The following is an 18,476-nucleotide window of genomic DNA, read 5'->3' as shown; positions in this document are numbered from 1 at the left end:
TTCACCCAATTCCCCTTTGCTCAGTCTAGCAGCATCATAGGGCTGACTAAACTCCTGAGTTCAATAGACCGTATCCAGACATTGGCCCAGGTTGGGCCCCCTGAAGGAGCTGAGCCCCTCAATCAGCTGCTGCTGTGGCTCGCCCGAGGTTCGGGGATCCCACGTGGGGCCCTAAACTGTATCTGGATTTCTTTCATCCCATGGAGAACTTAAGGTGACTGGGTCCGGGATCTCCGCGACGCTTTGGGGTGCAGCTGCGCGGTACGGGGCGTCTGCGGCCGGCAGGAGGCGCGCGCGGGCGCACGGGGTGCAGGGAGCGCGCAGAAGCGGCGCGCACACGAGCCCACCCGGCCGCGCCCGGACAATACCCGGCGCGCTGGGGACGATGCCCGCCCCGGTGCCGCCCCCGCGCCGCACAACCCCGGCCGCCAGGCCCTAGAGTCGGCCCTGCCCCGTGCTGCACCGCCCACGGACCTCGCGGGAGATGGAGTGAGTACCCGGCCGCGCGCTCTCTGCCGCCCCAGGCCCCCAACGGGGAACCGGGAGGCGACCCGGGGAGACCGTGCCCAGCTGCAAAAGGGAAGGATCGAGCTGGGCCGCGCGCTCCAGGCCTGGTCCCCAATCAAGCTTGGGGGGGCACCTGGATTGCACCCATACATCCTTTGCAGGATGCAAAGGAGAGGGGCCCACGCGCGCTCACGACCCTTTATCCAAGCTGGGCCACCTGTGGGTGGGCGCCCCCCGAGAGCCTGTGGGACTTCGGGAGTAATGGGACCCTTCCTCAAGAGGCAGGGTGCCTCCCGCTTCCCCTCCCCCAGCTTCAGCTTGCTGCTCCTGGCGCTTCTGTCGGTCCCTCCTGCGCTCTGCCCTCCTCGTGGCCTCCTCTGGGTCTGCAGCCTCTTGACCAAACCAATTCCGACCCTTTAGATGTCCTGAGTTGCCACTGGCTGGAGATTTCCGTGGAGAGCTAGGCGGGCGGTTCCCTGTCAGAAGCTTTAATCTGATCCCCCTTTCCCTCTAAAAGTGTCCCCTCCCCCTTCCCAGAAAAAGCGGGGACCAGATGGTGTGACTCAAAGGAGTGGCTGGTTGAGGTTGAGAATGATGGTGGAACCCGGTCCCCAAACCTAGTCTGAGTAAGCTGGGTCTGTTCGTGTGGGTCTGAGAAGCGATGGGCAGTGGAAGATTTTATACGCAGCCGGGGCCATTCACACAGCCCGCTCTGGGCAATGTGAGGGTGTCCCCCAAGCCCCTTACTCCCACAGGTGGGAAGGATAGGTGGTCGAGGGGTGCTTGACAGGCCTGGTGGTAGGAAAACATCTAGGTCACAAATCTGCCTGCTTGGTCTTGGGGCATCCCACACAAGGCGCCTGTCCTTACCCCAGTCAGGGCTGGGACAGAGAGCAGTCTGGCCAGCCCGGCTTGGCTGGTGACCGCTCCCCCTGCCCTTCCCTCTCTGGGTGTGTTTTCTGCAAGACAACTTTCCTCTTGGGATTAACCCGTGACCCGCCACACCCTCCGATGGGTGGGAGCTGTCACAGCCTCCCGTGGCCAAGAAGGCTGACACCCAGCCCCTGCGTCTTTTCCTTCAGAAAGCCCAGACAAAGGCCTGGCTGCTCCTCCGCCCTGTCCCGGGAGCCCAGCCAGGGGCTCAGGGGAGCCAGGGCCCGCACTTGCCTGCCCCACATCCCCTGGCTTGTTTATCTGTTCTGCTGGCCTGGCCCAAGGGAGCCTCTGACAGCGGGGGCCGGGCCTGGGTGTGGCTGTGGTCAGTGGGCTGCACAGACAGGTGACAGAACCTCCCACCCGGAACAGCAGATGAAAGGCTTGTTTCTGGTTAGGCCCCTATTGTTTCCTGTTCTTCTGGCCCCTTCTTTCTCACTGGGGATCCTAAGGCGCAGAGGGGACTAGATGATACCCCAGAGCCACACAGCATACCCAGAGGCCCTCAGCACCTGCTGCCAGCCAGCCTCTTGTGGGTTCTTGATACTACTCGGACCCACGGGCCTCTGCCTGGGTGGTCTATCGGCTACTACTGTGTTTTGGTGGGTTCAGCAGGAGGTTGGCCCCAGGTAGCTGTGAATGAGAGAGAATCTTTCTTAGATTTCCAGTTGGTGGGGTGAATTCCATCCGGCCCAGTCTCAGGCATCGGACCTTTGCTCCCTCCCAGTCCTTTCCCACAAGCGCTAAACTCACTTCTACTCACTCCCGTGATGAACTTCATGGGTCAGAAAACGAGATGGTCGCAAAGGCCAGTGGACAGAGGATGTTCATACTGTATTTTAAAGGTCCTCCGTGTGTGCGCGCGCGCGCGCGCGAATGCATGCGAGCGCACGGGTATGCCCACACACACGCAAGTCTTTCATCCTGGCACTCAGGTGAGGCAGGCAGATCTCTGTGAGTTCCAGGTCAGCCAGGGTTACATAGAGAGACCCCAGCCCAACAATAAAAAGCATTTTAAGATTTAAGAAAGGGAAAGATACGCATTAAAGAATTAAAGGAGGTGGCTGGAGAGATGGCTCAGTGCATAAGAAAGCACCTTTAATCCCAGCACTCAGAAGGCAGAAGCAGACGGATCTATGAGTTCGAGGCCAGCCTGGTATATAGAGTGAGTTCCAGGACAGCCAGGGGTACACAGAGAAATCCTGTGTGTCAGGTGAGAGATGGGGAGAGGAAGAGGACCCCAGTTTGATTCTTGGCACCCACATGGTAGCTCACAGTCTCCTATCCAAAGGATCCGATGCCCTCTTCTGGCCTCCACAGGCAGTGCATGCGCATGAGCAAACCCACACACAGGCTCTAAAAATGAAAGGCATCTTTGAAAAATTTAAAGACCTAATAAAAATTACATTTGAAGAGAGGTGGCGGATAGAGTGGTCAGGAAGCTGTGGCAGTCCTCCTGCCTCAGCCCCCTGGAGTGCTGGTCCACAAGCTTTTGGGAATGTTCAGAAGTGAAGCCTAAGCCTTCACCAGGTGCTCCCTAGCTCTTAAACACATCCCCCTCTCTCTCCCCCTCCCCCTCTCCTCCCCCTTCTATTCCCCTCCCCCACCTGACAGACTCTTGGTGCTCGTGCCAGGTCTGCACTGATAATTCAATTTCAGAGCGAGCTTTGGTTCGATTTGTTATCTGTTCGGTTCCTGCACCTTCATACTCTAGCTGAGTGTCTGAGATGTTTTTCCACAATATAAGGGAATTTAGTTTGAAATGCGAGCTTTTTTTGTTTTTGTTTTTTAAAGAATTATTTGTGTGGAGTGTGGGAGAGTGTGTGGGCAAGGGTACAAGTGCGAGAGTCTGAATTTCAGGAGTCAGTTTTCTCCTTCCAACCATGTGGGTCCTGGGGCTTGAACTCTGGTGGTCAGGCTTGGCAGCAAGCCCTTCTGCAGCCATCTCACCGATCCCCTAAATGTGGGTTTTTAAGGAAGGGATTTGCAGATGGTCCGGCCAGCCTCAGAAGAGGGAAGGTGGCTAGAGAAATGTGAGTATAATTTATTCCTTTAGACATCTTCCTTGTTGTGTTTTAGTTTGTTATTTATTATTGTGGGGGCACGACACATGCCTGGAGGTCAAAGGACTTGCAGGTCATTCTATCTGTCCAACATGGGGGTCCTAGGAATTGAACCCAGGTCCTCAGGCTTTGCAGCAATCACCTTTACCTCCTGAGCCGGCTCGCCAGCCTTGTCCTCGCTGTTTTATGACTGTTCTTCGTTTTTTCTTGAAACATGTGCTTTTACTGTGTAGCAAAGGCTAACTTCAAATTCTCCACCCTGTTGTCACAGTCTCCTAGTCCAGAAATGTTTTTGTTTGTTTTGGTCTATTCCATTCTGAGCCTTTCTGTAAAGGATTCTCCAGGACCTGCCACGCAGACAGACTGGCGCACCTGCTGGCCAGACTGTCGCGTGTGCGCGCGCTCCGGTCCCAACCCCTGCAGGCTGCATAGGCACAGCCGGTGTCTGAGCTAAGACCACCAAGGGTGGGGGGCGGGGGCGGGGGCGGGGGGGTAGGGGGAGAGGCTGGGCTGCGAGGCCTCCCGCTCTGCTAGGACAGAGAGTCAGAGCGTGGTAGTCAGTCTGTCTGAGCCTGGGTCAGACTGGTGATGGAGGAGCCGGAGCCTGGGCTTGGATTTCTGGGAGGCAGCAGCCCCGTGGAGCCAGCTGTGAAGTACAGCTGTGGAGGGTGTGGCCAGGGTGTGGCGCCCAGCAAGGAGGCAGAGAAGGCAAGATGGAGATCTGGGGGACCAGGGAGTACAGAGTGACAGCCACCACAGGAAGATGAGACCATGTCGTCCTTTGTTCTTTTTTTCCTCTCTCATGTTTGTGGTTCTGTTTGTTTGTTTGTTTGTTTTTTTTTTCTTTTTCTTTTTTTTTTCGGAGCTAGGGACCGAACCCAGGGCCTTGCGCTTGCTAGGCAAGCGCTCTACCACTGAGCTAAATCCCCAGCCCCGGTTCTGTTTGTTTTTAATTATTGTTGTTGGTTGGTGTGTTTGTTTTGCGACAAGGTTCCTCTGTGTCCTGGCCGCCTTGGTACTTGATATACGGTCCAGGCTGGCCTCAAACCCACAGAGATCTGCATGTCTGTGCCTTTCTAGTGCTGGGATCAAAGGCGTGGGCCACCACCAACCAGGCTTTTTCTACCTTACTTTCTGAGGCAGCGCCTCTCATTGGGCTGGAACTTACTAGTTAAGGTGTGTTGACTGGCCAACTTGCTCCAGGGATTCTTACCTTTCTGCCTTCTCAGGGCTGGGACGACAAGCCCACACCACCGTACCTTGCCTTTTTCATGTGGGTGCTGGGGATTTGAACTCGGGTCCTCATGCCCAAGCACTTTTCACCCCACTTTGTCCATTTGTGTTCAGCTCCTCTGTCCGTAGAAGTCTCAGGGCTGGGCTGGAGAGATGGCTCAGTGGTTAAGAGCACTGACTGCTCTTCCAGAGGTCCTGAGTTCAAATCCCAGCAACCACATGGTGGCTCACAACCATCTGTAATGGGACCTAATGTCCTGTTCTGGTGTGTCTAAAGACAGCTACAGTGTATACATATATAATAAATAAATAAATTAATAAAAACAAACAAACAAGTAAGTCGGGGACCCCAGCCTGTCTTTGGCTTGGGCCTTGGAGGAAAGGGTGACTTTGTACCTGCAAATATGAGTTGATAAGCACATCGTTATATTAGTGACCTGTCTCGTGGCTGGGAAAAGCAACTTAAGGGAGGGTTTACTTTGACCACAGTTCCTACTGTCCATCGGGTCAGGGAGGGCACGGCAGTGGGAGAGGCGGAGGGCGGAGTCCACAGTCAGGAAGCAGACAGAGGTGATCACCCATCACCCGGGCTCAGCTCTTGGTCTCCTTCCTCCTCAGCTGAGGAACCTAACCTGTGTGGTGGTGCCACCACAGTCAGGGCGGGTCCTCACTCTGTTAACCAGGTGTAAAGACTTCCGCTCAGTCAGCCGGAAGCCTGCCTCCTAGTTGATTCTAGATACTGTCGGCCTGACATCACAGTCACCCTCGGCCTCTTCTCTGCAACCTCCTATTCAAAGGATTTGTTCTCCCTTTGTTTGTTTGTGTGTGACTTTTGTTTTTTAGGGGGAAATTCTTACTGCATCCCTGGCTGGGCTGGAACTCACAGAGATCCACCTGCCTTTGCCTCCCAAGTGCTGGGATTAAAGGAGTGCACTACCATGCAAATTTTTTTTAAAGATATATTTATTTTATTTATGTGAGGACACTGTCGCTGTCTTCAGACACACCAGAAGAGGGCATCAGATCCCATTACAGATAATTGTAAGCCACCATGTGGTTGCTGGGAATTGAACTCAGGACCTCTGGAAAAGCAGTCAGTGCTCCTAACCACTGAGCTATCTCTCCGGCAAACTCCCCCTCCCCCCACCTCCCATGCAGATTTTTAAAAAATGATTTATTTGTTTTTATTTTATGTGCATTGGTGTTTTGCCTGTATGTCTGGACCCCTGGAGCTGGAGTTACAGGCAGGTGTGGCCATGTGGTTGCTGGGAATTGAACCTGGATCCTCTGGAAGAACAGCCAGTGCTCTTAATTGATGAACCATATCTCTAGCCCTCGCAGATAGATTTATTTATTTATCTATTTATTTGTCTGGAGAGGTAGCTCAGCTGTTAAGAGCACTGGCTGCTTTTGCAGAGGACCCAGCATACACATGGTAGCTTACAATTGTCTGTAACTCCAGTTCCAGGGGATTTGACATCCTCTCTGATCTCTGAGGGCGCTGTATGCACTTGGTACACAAACAGACTGGCAAGCAAAACACTCACATGGATAAAATAAACAAATCTAAACAATAAATGTATGTGTGTATATGTCAGTGTGTATCTATGTGTATGCCTGTGTGTGTCTGTGTCTGTATGTGTCTGTATGTGTGTCTGTGTGTGTGTCTGTGTGTATGCCTGTGTGTGTCTGTGTCTGTATGTGTGTCTGTGTGTATGCCTGTGTGTGTCTGTGTGTCTGTGTGTGTGTGTGTCTGTGTGTATGTATCTGTGTGTGTCTGTGTGTCTGTGTGTCTGTGTGTCTGTGTGTCTGTGTGTGTGTGTCTGTGTGTGTGTCTGTGTGTGTGTCTGTGTGTATGTATCTGTGTGTGTCTGTGTGTCTGTGTGTCTGTGTGTCTGTGTGTGTGTGTCTGTGTGTATGTATCTGTGTGTGTCTGTGTGTCTGTGTATGTGTGTCTGTGTGTGTGTCTGTGTGTGTTTGTGTGTGTCTATGTGTGTCTGTGTATCTGTGTGTGTGTCTGTGTGTGTCTATGTGTGTGTGTCTGTGTATCTGTGTGTGTGTCTGTGTGTGTCTATGTGTGTGTGTCTGTGTATCTGTGTGTGTGTCTGTGTGTCTGTGTGTATGAATCTGTCTGTGTCTGTGTATGTGTCTGTGTCTGTGTGTCTGTGTGTGTGTCTGTGTGTATGTATCTGTGTGTGTATGTATCTGTGTGTGTGCGTGTGTGTCTGTGTGTATGTGTATGTGCGTGTGTGTCAGTGCTGTGCATGTGACCCTGGTGCCAAGGACATTGGGTCCTCTAGGGTTGGAGCTGCCATGTGGGTGCTGAGAATTGAACCTGGGTCCTCTGGAAGAGCAGCTGGTGCTCTAATCCCAGAACCCTTTCCCAACTTCCTAAAAGCATTTTTTAGTTACATTTTATTTGTGTGTGTGCAATGGGGATGCATGACACATTCCATGAGCAGAAGTTAGAGAACAATTTTCAGGAGTCTGTTTTCTGAGGGTCCTGGGGCTCGAACTCATGTTGCCAGGCTTGACAGCAAGCTCCTTTACCCACTGAGCCCTCCTTGCCTCGCCCACCTTGAGATAGGTTACCCTGGGACACGCACACACCCAGCCTCCCACTGCCTCAGCATCCTGAATTGCTGCTAGGAAACCGGGGTGTGCCTCAAAACTGGATTAAAATCTGGAACATGAGCCCTGCAGGGATGGCTCAGAGGTTCAGAGCAGGTAGTGCACTTTCAGAGGACCTTGGTTTGGTTCCCAGCCCCTACATTAGGCAGTTCACAGGTACCCACAACCTTGGTTCCACAGAATCCAGTGCCTCAGCCAGCCAGCAGCTGGACATACTCGGTGCACATAAGCTCACACGGGCACACAGACACATAAGAAAACTTCCTGCATTTCAAGTGGACCGTTTTACACCTGGCCCTCTGGTGCCCTGGGGTGGCCCCTCCAGAAGCAGGTTGAGTTTGCAATATGAAAAGCTTCTGGGGCTGAGGCTCCTTGGCTAGGCCACTCTCCTAGCATCACATGACCCTGGGCTCCATCCCCAGCATCACAGAAAGCAGGCATTGGGTCACAGGCAGAAGGGTCAGGAATTCCTGGTCAGCCTGGGCTTTGTACAAAATCCAACAGTACCCTGGGTTACCTGAGACCCTGTCGCAGAGAAAGATGGCTTTGTATGTATACCTGAATCAAATGCATTCTGTGTTCAGACTTGATCCCTTCCACTTCCCAGAATGGGACTTTAACCTATGCGTTAATGCAATGTGACCATAACCTGTTTCTAGTTCTCTAGCTGTGGTTTCCCACCCGTGGGTCACAGCCTCACCAGCCTTTCTCAGGGGTCGCCTAAGACCGTGGATGCTCACACTACGATTTCCTAAGGGTAGTAAAATCAGTTATGAAGTAGCAATCAATGAAATGGTGTTATGGTTGGGTCACTCCGCTCTCACATGGGGGCCGGATTTTAGTGTTGCAATAGTAGGAAGGTTGAGGACTACGGCTCTAGGACAGCCCATCACCCCAAAATGAAGCCCACACCCAGCGCAGTCACCCCACCCCCAGGTCTCCAGCACCCAAGTCCATTTCGGATCTCGGATTGCCCTGTTTGCAGTTATCGAGTCCCACACGGTGTGACTCTGCCATCTCTCAGTGCCGTGACCTACGTAGGAGCTTTGCTCTTTTTGTCCTTACGGGACACAGAAAATAATGAAGTGTCGGCGTGCGTCACGGAGGCTAAGGCTAAGGATGGTTCGAGGCTGAGAATTAAGATGGTCGGGGGAGGCCTGGGTGAGGAGCTCTGAGGCAGACTGACCAAGTGAGCAGGCAGAATGGTGAGAGCCAAGGTCCTGGGGTCACCGCAGGTCCCAGATGGTTGAGGGTCACTTCTGAAGTGTTATAGGGGCCTGTGCTTGTGGAAACAGCTCTCTGCGTTAGAATACGCCCGCCCGAGTCCTCCTGTGAGGATCCAGGGCAGAGGCTGGCTTCTCATCCAACCACAAATTAGTGACCAAAGTCTTTGTTCCTCTGGCCTGGGCCTGTCCTGCCCTCCTCTCCTCCAGCCTGAGGCTGATGTAGTCCTGGATTGGGATATTAGGAGACTCCCCGGGGGTCTGGGGGCAGGGTGAGACTGTGCCCAGCTTAACTTGGGCACGGAAAGGCTGAAGCTGATGGAGAGGAGGGAAGATCCAGCTGGGAAATGCCTGGGTGCAAAACACAGGAAATTCAGAGAGAGAGAGAGAGAGAGAGAGAGAGAGAGAGAGAGAGAGAGAGAGAGAGAGAGAGACAAAGACACAGATACAGACAGAGAGACAGAGAAACAGAGAAAGGGCACCAGACAGGTGGATTGGGGAGCCTCACACTGGAGTCATCGGTGGGGGGCAGGGCTGCCCTGTCAGTCTCCACTCCTGTCACCTCCTCCCCTCCTGGCCATCAGCACTTTCCTTTCATTTAGCTGCAGGAATGTTCTGGGCGCCGGGCTTCATGCCTGACCAGTTTGATCCCTCTCATTGCTGTCCTGCTGGACACTGGAGCTGCCCAGGCTGTGGAAGGAGCAGCGTAGTCAACACCTCCCGAGCCCCTCCCCCCCATCCCTGCCAGGGCCGCCCTGTCCGCTGGGTGACCTTGGGCCTGTTGCATAACCTCTCTGGGCCTTGCAAAAACAAAACTGGAAGCCAAGGCTTGGGCTGGGCTGTCACTGGCTTCCCATTATCTCATCTGGAGCTGAATTATCTTAGGAGCTGGAAGATGACGCCCTCCCTGGTCCTCAGCCACCCACACACAGCAGCAAAGGAGCCCAGAGCCCCCACTAAGTGCCTGAAAACAATCCCCAGGAGGTGCGGCTCTGAGCGGCAGGCTAAGTGGGCATGGGGTACTCAGAGCCGGTGCCCACTGTCTCCAGAGGCACCAGGGCAGGCTCAGAGACCACAAGTCACCTGGCCGGGGACACGCAGCGGGCAGCGCAACTTCCTTCTCCCTAAACGGCAGCGTCTCCATGCTTATGCAAGACCTTTGGAGATACACGTTTCCCAGCCCCTGCCCCAATCCAAAAGGTCATCTACGGGCCTCTGTCAGTGTCTATGTAGCCCAGGCTGGCCTCAAGCTTACTGAAAGTCTCCTTCCTTAGCTTCCCAACCACAGGGATGACAGGCATCAGCTACTATGCCCCGCTCTTTTCACAGGCGCACACACATATAAATAAACGCTTGTGTGTGTGTGTGTGTGTGTGTGTGTGTGTGTGTGTGTGTTGGTGTGTGTGTTGGTGTGTATGTGTGTGTGTTGAGACAATGTTTCTCTGTCCCAGAACTTGCTCTGTAGAGCAGGCTGGCCTCGAACTCAGAGGTTTGCCTGCCTCTGGAATGCCGGAATTAAAGGCTTTTGCCACCATGTCCCGGCTTATGTTTACTTCTGGAGACAGAGTCCCGTGACCCGTGCCTCTTGCATGTTTGGGGCAACTCCCGCCATCTCTACTTCAGCCCCAAAGTCTCTTTTCACTCTGTATTTTGAGATCAGGTCTCGCCAAGTTTTTCAGGCTGGTTTTGAACTCACTATCCTCCTGTCTCAGTCTCTCTATTGCTGAAATCACAGGCATGGGACGCTAGATAGGACTTTGGCTTAATGATTCGCATACTTGTTCCCTCTTAACCTCCACTGCCTGGTCCAGACCCTTTCTAGGGAGATGCGTGGGCACACCAAAAACCAAAATAGGAGAAAAACGCCCTCTCCCTGCCCCCCTCAAAGCTAGTGGAAGTCTCGCAGCCCCCCAGCACTGGGCCGGGGGTGGATGCTCAGCGCAGGCCCCACCTCCACACTCAGGGCCTCGCGTTGCCATAGGGACAGCGAGGTTGCCAGGGCAACCGCCTCCCGCGGGCCTGTCATCCATCATGGCAGTGGCGCCCGGGGGTGGGGAGGGGCGCGGAAAGGGCTCAGCTGCGGGCCCGTATTTGCGACCACGCGGCGACAATATGGGGATGGAAGGGACTGAGAGATGGAAGTTGTGTTCTTGGGACGACTGAGAACCTTGTCTCTATGTCGGCTGGCTATGTCCGCCTGACTTCCATCGGCTCTGGACTGGGGACAGGCCGTCCAGCTGAGGACACTGACGGCTTTGTTGTCTCACCCGCCCAGCGGCTACACAGCTGTCCCTGTGTCCGGCCTGGATGGCCACCTGACTGTTTAGCGGGGAATTGCACACTGGGTGGGTGGTTCAGCAAGCGTGGCCCTTTTCCCCCACGAGGGTCTTTAATCTTTTCGATTTTATTTTTAAACAGCTCTAGCTGGCTGGGAACTCACTATGCAGCCGGCTGCTGCCTCCAGGGTGCTGAGATTAGAGATATAAATGCTCCACCACTCTCGGGTCCTGGGTGGCTTGGCTGTGGAGAGGGACCTCTCACCTCTGCCCTCTTCTGAAAAGGAGGAGGGGATGTTGAGTGGCCTCTGTCCGCACAGCAGCCCCTCTGGGTCCCCACTGCACACAGCATTCCCCCTTGAGAGAACTCAGCAGGTGGCTTCCAGGAAATTCGAAGGGCCTAGGTGGGGGCGACCTGCCTCTCAGTGGAGTAGAATGGGGGGGGGGGGACGGACACAAGCAGGTAGATACAGGTTAGGCCACAGCAGAGCCGGGCTTCTCACAGAGATGTGAGTGGAGGATTATTGCTGATTATGGCTATGACAAGGTAGTTTGGGTTGTTGGGTCTAGAGGGGTTGCGGGGAGGCAGAGAAGTGGGAGGGGCGCAGTAAAAATCTGGCTTGGGCAGGAACATTTGGGGTCGTAAGGAAGTGAGAGGTGGGCCTCGTAGGAAGAAGAAGGCCTCGTAGTCAAAGAAGACTGCTCCCTTGGACCCCGTAAGGTCCTCTAAGCCAAGCTGGGTCCAGCCTTCCCCAAAACCCGCCGTGGAAGCCAGCCTCACTAGGAGAAAGGGAAGATAGGAAAAGCCAAAGCTAACCCGGGTGACTCAGGGATTTAGACGGCTGAGGCAGGAGGATTGCATGTTTCAGCTCAGTGAGATCAGGTACTTCAGTTGGTAGTGATGCTTATGCAGTAGGATCCGAGTTCAATCTCAGCACCCACGTTACAGCCAGGTATGGTGGTGTGTCTGTAACCCCAGTAATGGGGGAGTTGGGCGACAGATCCGTTGATCTTCCTGCCCAGCCAGCCTAACCTAATCAGCGAGCTCCTCACCAGTGACAGACTGTCTTAAAAATCAAGCTGGGTGGTGAAGAATAACACCCAAGATCGGCCTCTGGCTTCCGCACCCATTTGTCTACGTGTGTACAAATAGGCGGGCTCACAGAGAAAGAATATGGGTTGGGGGCGTGGTCAGAGGCGGACACACCCCTGCACCTCGAATCCCCCAATGATGGGCTGGGGGCGTGGTCAGGTGTAGAGACCCTGCTTATCCAGGTCCTGAATTCCACTGCCAGGCCTGTAAAAATAGATAAGTCGGTGTGGGCTCACTCTACCAGGCCCAGGGAGGCACTGAGAGGGAAGGTGCTTCCTGCCAGGAAAGGGCAGCTGTCCAGGGTCACCTGTCAGGGCGTGGGAGCCAGGTCACTTCACAGGCCTTAGTGAGGTCAGGAAACTAAACCCTAGAGTTGGGGGTGGGGAGATGCCGCTGGCTCCAGGTTGTCTGGATGGACTTGGGTGGGGATTGCAGGACTGCCTCCCTGCCCCCGTCCTAGGCAAGCTCAAAGCTAGATGTGTTCCCTGCTCCTCAGTTGCACAGATGGGGAAACTGAGGCCGAGAGAGGTACAGAGAAGCTTTATGCAGGGGTTCTGGGAAGGCTTACTGCAGGCCAAGGGTATTGAACATGGCTGTAATTTCAGTCTGTGGAGATAAGGCATCGGGAAAGTCGGGGAGCTGGGGGCTGTGTCTAAGCCTAACATTTTTGGCCAGTCTCAAAACCAAGGTGGAAATGATCTTGGATTTGCGGGCGCTTTGCTGTGGGTTCTGGGGAAACTCATTCTCTCTGTGATCTTGGGCTGCTTTGAGTTCCTACCATTCTGCAGTTTACTTTGCAGGGTCAGGTGGTCGATTGGGGGACGGGGTCCCCGATCCTTCCTGGGCCTGATTTGGTTGAGGGGAAGGTCCCTGGTGATCATCTTGACATGTCCTCTAGTCAGTCCTAAGAGGTGATACCCCTCTTTAATATTGCTACCTGGTGAACTCCTATGTATCCTTCAGGGCCCAAACCTAATGCCTCCTTTTCCGATATTCATCCCAGGTCTCTAGGCAGAGCCTCTGAGAGAACCTGATAGGGAATCTAGGGTTAGGAGTGGTCTTGCAGTGACTACACGGTAAAGGATCTGACTTTGTCTCCTATATGCAGGGTCCTGGCGACAGACACTGTGTCCCAGCAGGAGCGGCTTCAAGCAATCGCTGTGAGTTCCTCCCATTTTGGACCAGGAGTCATGTGCAGGGTCCCGAATGAGGTCCCAGGATTCTTGATGCATGGTCTAGGCTTCAGAACTTGGGTCAGCTGGCAGAGAGTTACACAGGGTTCCCAGAAATGAAACTAGAGGCCCTCTTGTTTCATATGAACTTTGGACCCCTTGGGGGACAGGTGGGGAAACTGAGGCTGGCATTTGTCACAGCCTACAATTGCTCAGTCTGCAAATGCTCCCATGTCTGGGTCCCCTGGCCATGTTGGGTATGGTTCACAGGGGTGGTGGGTCTCCTGGGTCACACAGGGATGGTTTTGGTCCTGCGGACCCTGGCCGTCCTGACCTGGTGTACACCCACAGGAGAAGCGTAGGAAGCAGGCAGAGATTGAGAGCAAGCGGAGACAATTGGAGGATGACCGAAGACAGCTGCAGTACCTGAAGGTAGTGGTCGAGGTGGAGGGGGCGAGGTGGGTGGGGCCTTGGGTGGAGTCTGTGGGCAGGGCCTGGAGGGACACTTTGGGCTACAAATCTATTTGAGCCCTGATCTTTGGGATGGACCCAGTCGTGTTCAAGCTGTTTCTCTAAGGTGGGTCTGTGAAGTTCATTGTAGGACCTACATGGGACTACTAGCATGTGTGACCTTGGGATGAGGCTAAGGGCACTGTAACCTGAGTTAGGACCTCCAGCCTGACCTGTACTGACCTCAACCCTGACAATAACTCCCATTCATTAACTCTGACTTGACGTCAGTCTGGATTGTAACCTTGACCTTTCAAATCACAACTGCCTCAATTCTGAGCCACTTCCCTGCCACCTTAGTCCAAGGCACTTCGGGAACGCTGGCTGCTGGAGGGGACACCATCCTCAGCCTCGGAGGGCGACGAGGACATGAGGAAGCAGATGCAGGAGGATGAACAGAAAGCCCGGAGCCTGGAGGAGTCCATCACCAGGTGAGCATTAGGGGAGGGAAGGGGACCTGTCCAGGTGACACGGCCAGGTGCATGGGTCTGAGGACACTTTGGGGGACCCCCATCAGGAATGGGCTGGTGTCACAGCGTGAACCTTTTCCATGTGCCTCAGAGAGGATCACACATGCCCTACCTCCAGCTACAACAGTGTGGACTGTGAGGCAGACCCTGTCTTGGGCTTCCTCCACGGTGACATCCCTACACAGAAGCAGGTGTGAGACCTGGGCAAGCAGTAGTCCCTGAGGGAAGGGAGGTACCGTCACCAGCCTCCCTGAGGGCTTCCTGGCGCCAGCCCAGCTGGCCTCTGCGGCTCTAATGGAGACCACAAAGGCAGCTGGGCTTACAGGAAGCTGTAGAGGGGACAGGACAGGGAGAACAGCCTTCCCATGGGGGCTGGGACAAAACACAAGTGTTTCCGACAGACAGGCGGCTGGTAGGGGTCTGGCTTGGAGAAAAGAGGTCAGCATAGCAGGAAATGACTAACTTCTACAGTGCCTGCAAGCAAGGAAAGGACCCCCTCTCCCCGTGTGAATTCAGCCTGGCCATGAGGCCCTGTCTGTGGGGTTAGCCAGGATTTCCCTGTTCAGGCGGAGCACTTGAAGAGAGCATTTGGCACTCTCTTGTATGTGAAAGTGCAACCTACAGCCTCCCTGGGCTTCCGTTTTCCTTCCTAAGAACCAGGCAGGGATCCCATTGAGTGTTTTCTGAGATTTTGTTTTGGTTTCAGCCTTGATGGTAGAACTAAGGACTTCAACCAGCTAGGCCTAGGCTCATCACTGACCACGCCCCCAGCCCCTCACTGCCTCCATCCTGCCTCTTCTGTTATCTTTATTTATTCAATGTCTATGAGCACACTGTCGCTGTCTTCAGACACACCAGCAGAGGGCATCAGACCCCATTACAGATGGTTGTGAGCCACCATGTGGTGGCTGGGAATTGAACTCAGGACCTCTGGAAGAGCAGTCAGTGCTCTAACCACTGAGCCATCTCTCCAGCCCCCCCCCCCCTTTTTGTTACTTTTGCTTGTTTGAACCAGGCTCTCTATAACGCAGATTGATCTAAAGCTGACTGCTTTCCTCCTGCAGCATCCCGCCTTGCACTGGGCACGCTCCCGTTGCCTGGCTCTGTCCTAATTGGTTTTTTGGGGATTTGTTTGTACTGAAGTTCTCTGATTCTTGTTCCAGTGACACGTACTTTTCCATTGTCCCTGCAACGCTAACACTTCCTGTCAATTCTGAGGAGGAAAACAGAGAGGGGAGTTTGTTTGAAACAGACTCAGCCCTGGGTGGATCCCAGCCCTGCTCTTTGCCGCCTGAGTGAGCTTCATACTGACCAGGGCTACACAGCAAGGCTGTACAGTAAGACACCAAAATGAAGGCTTGGCGGGATGGCTCAGTGGGCAGAGCGCTCGCTGCCAAGCCTGAGAGCCTGAGTTCAGTCCCCAGAACTCACGTGGTGCCCTCCGCACCTCACTGTGGCGCGTGCCCACTCACAGACACTGTGTGGTGAGAAGTAAATGTAAGAAGAAAGGAAAGTTAAGTTCAACCTGGGCGTTTGGGTGCCCACCTGTCACCCCAGCACTCGAGAGAGGTGGGGGGATCTCTCAGGTTGAGGCCAGCCTGCTCGGCGCAGTGAGTTCTGGGACAGCCAGGGCTGCACACAAAAACAAAAGCAAACTACATTTGAAGCAGCCTGTGCAAGCTCTCTTTCCCTTCTACAGACTCGAGAAAGAAATTGATGTCCTAGAGTTCGGTGAGTCAGCCCCAGCTGCCCCAAAGGAGAACTCAGCGGCCCCCAGCCCCATCCGGCCCCACTCTACAAGCCCCGCCAAGGAGGAGCAAAAGTCAGAAACCATGGTGAACGCCCAGCAGGTGAGAGACTCCAGAAGACACTTGGTCCTGAGCAACACCAACCGTTCTTCAGCGCAAGGCAATAGAGGCTGTTCAACCTGAGAGGAATTGCTTGACCTCTCTGAGCTTCAGTTTCCTATGTGTGAAGGCAGCTTCTGTGCCTGTCGGTGATTGTGGTCTGATGAATTAGTGGGCAGTCAGGCCTTGGCCCCAGATGGACCCCACCCTCAGACCTTACTTTTTTATTTTTTAAAGATTTATTTATTTTATGTATGTGAGTACACTATAGCTGTCTTCAGACACACCAGAAGAAGGCACTGGATCCCATTACAGATGGTTGTGAGCCACCATGTGGTTGCTGGGAATTGAACTCAGGACCTCTGGAAGAGCAGTCAGTGCTCTTAGCCACAGAGCCATCTCTCCAGCCCTTACTTTTTTTTTTTTTTAAAGATTTATTTATTATATAAAGTACAACTGTAGTAAAGTACACACCAGAAGAGGGCATCGGATCCCATTGCAGATGGTTGTGAGCCACCATGTGGTTGCTGGGAATTGAACTCAGGACCTCTGGAAGAGCAGTGCTTTTTTTTTTTTTTTCTCTTTTTCTTCTTTTTTTCTTTTTTCTTTTTTTCGGAGCTGGGGACCGAACCCAGGGCCTTGCACTTGCTAGGCAAGCGCTCTACCACTGAGCTAAATCCCCAACCCCGCAGTCAGTACTCTTAACCGCTGAGCCATCTCTCCAGCCCAAAAGATTTATTTTATATGTGTGTGTCTGTATGTGTGAACATGAGTGCAGTGACCACTGAGGCCAGAAGGGGGCGTCAGATTCCCCTGGAACTAGAGTTACAGGTGATTGTGACCTGCCCAGTGTAGGTGCACTGGGAACTGGAATAATTTCCCCACCTGTCACCAGGACACCACTACTCCAATCACAAGGAAACAATGTGGTTTGTGTTTACTTTTGTTTTTTGAGACAGCATCTCACTATTTAGACCAGGCTAGCCTCAAACTCACAGAGATCCTACTGCCTCTGCCTCCTGAGTTTGGAATTAAAGGTTTAAGATACCACACCTACCCATAAGTAATTTTCAAACACCTCCATCTGGTGGAGAAAGGACCAGACCCAAGACCAGAAAGGCTAAGGGTCTGACTCCAGGCCACAGGGCTGACAGGAGATGGTGAGGGGCTGGGCCAGGATGAACTCAAGGCACTGTGCATCCTGGGACAGTGCTTGGCTACTGTTAGGGAGAGCTAGCCCAGGCCTTGAGTGAGTCTGAGTGGTGGCTCCACGGCTGGGAAGAGGACCAGACCTCTTCTCAGGGAATCCTGCACTGGGAGGCCGTCCCTTCTCCAAAGCATCTGGGGTCATGAGGACAGTAGGCAGACCTCTCAGAAGGTGTGAGTTTTGAAAGTTGAACAGGAATTCTTCAAGCACAAATTGACATCTTTTGCTGGAAACCCATTAGGAGCTAAGCCTGTCCCTCCAAGGCCGTCAGTCCTACTACCTCATTCTCTAGAATGGAGCTTAGGGCGGTGGAGGACGCTGGGCGGACGGTTCTAATCCTTCCTTCCCCTCTTTCTTGCAGACTCCACTGGGCACCCCAAAAGGTAAGCTTCCAGCCGGGACGTGCGGCCTCTGGTGCCCTCTGGTGGCGAGCAGTGGGATGGCGGGTGAGGGTGAAGAGATCTCAGCACACTTTTTTTTTTTTTAAAGATTTATTTATTTATTATATATGAGTACACTATAGCTGTCTTCAGAACACCAGAAGAGGGCATCGGATCTCTTTACAGATGGTTGTGAGCCACCATGTGGTTGCTGGGAATTGAACTCAGGACCTCTGGAAGTGCTCTTAACCGCTGAGCCATCTCTCCAGCCCTATTTTTTTTTTTCTTCTTCTTGGTTCTTTTTTTCGGGGCTGGGGACCGAACCCAGGGCCTTGCGTTTCCTAGGCAAGCGCTCTACCACTGAGCTAAATCCCCAACCTCTCAGCACACTTTATGTATGGATCTGGTTACCGCAGAGGAGTATTCTGTGCGGCCCATCCACATCCACTCTGCGTCATAGTCCCCAGCTGACTGGCCTCTGACCTAACATCTGTAAAATGTCACCCCGATCATCCCAGTGCTTGGGAGGCCACGGGGAGAGGAACCTGGTCTCTTTGGCAGGCTGGCTCAGCCTAGTCAGTGGGCTTCAGGCTTGGTGAGAAACACGCAGGGTTAGGAGGTAGCTCAGTGGTCAAGCATGCAGCACGCTGCTCCTCCAGAGACCTGAGTTCAGTTTCCAGCACCCATGGCGGGCAGCTCGCAAGCGCCTGTTACTCCAGCTCCAGGGGATCTGATTCCATGAGCATTTGCATATACATACACACACATACACACCTACACATATACACACATACACATGTACACACATACACACCTACACATATACACACATACACATGTACACACATACACACATACACACATACACACCTACACACATACACACATACACACCTACACATATACACACATACACACCTACACATATACA

At 53.5% G+C, this 18,476-nt stretch overlaps 1 protein-coding gene across 3 annotated transcripts in view; it reads left to right on the top strand.

The window, feature by feature from the left end:
* Window positions 1-13: 13 nt before the first annotated feature.
* The window catches only part of Palm (paralemmin), a 26,095-nt gene continuing 7,632 nt past the window's right edge, over window positions 14-18,476 (top strand). Inside the window, exons 1-6 of one of the 3 annotated variants that reach the window (XM_039078327.2) lie at window positions 14-489; window positions 13,068-13,119; window positions 13,483-13,563; window positions 13,942-14,072; window positions 15,811-15,961; window positions 17,527-17,548. In XM_039078327.2, the coding sequence (XP_038934255.1) occupies window positions 485-489; window positions 13,068-13,119; window positions 13,483-13,563; window positions 13,942-14,072; window positions 15,811-15,961; window positions 17,527-17,548 (442 nt within the window). In that variant the 5' untranslated portion in view covers window positions 14-484. Of the gene's footprint in view, window positions 490-3,454; window positions 3,474-13,067; window positions 13,120-13,482; window positions 13,564-13,941; window positions 14,073-15,810; window positions 15,962-17,526; window positions 17,549-18,476 lie in introns of those variants that run through there. The other 2 variants (NM_130829.2, XM_039078326.2) reach the window with 2 other exon arrangements.

Source organism: Rattus norvegicus, chromosome 7, assembly GCF_036323735.1.
Source record: "Rattus norvegicus strain BN/NHsdMcwi chromosome 7, GRCr8, whole genome shotgun sequence".
Lineage (NCBI taxonomy): Eukaryota > Metazoa > Chordata > Mammalia > Rodentia > Muridae > Rattus > Rattus norvegicus.
This window is presented reverse-complemented; position numbering and strand designations above follow the sequence as displayed.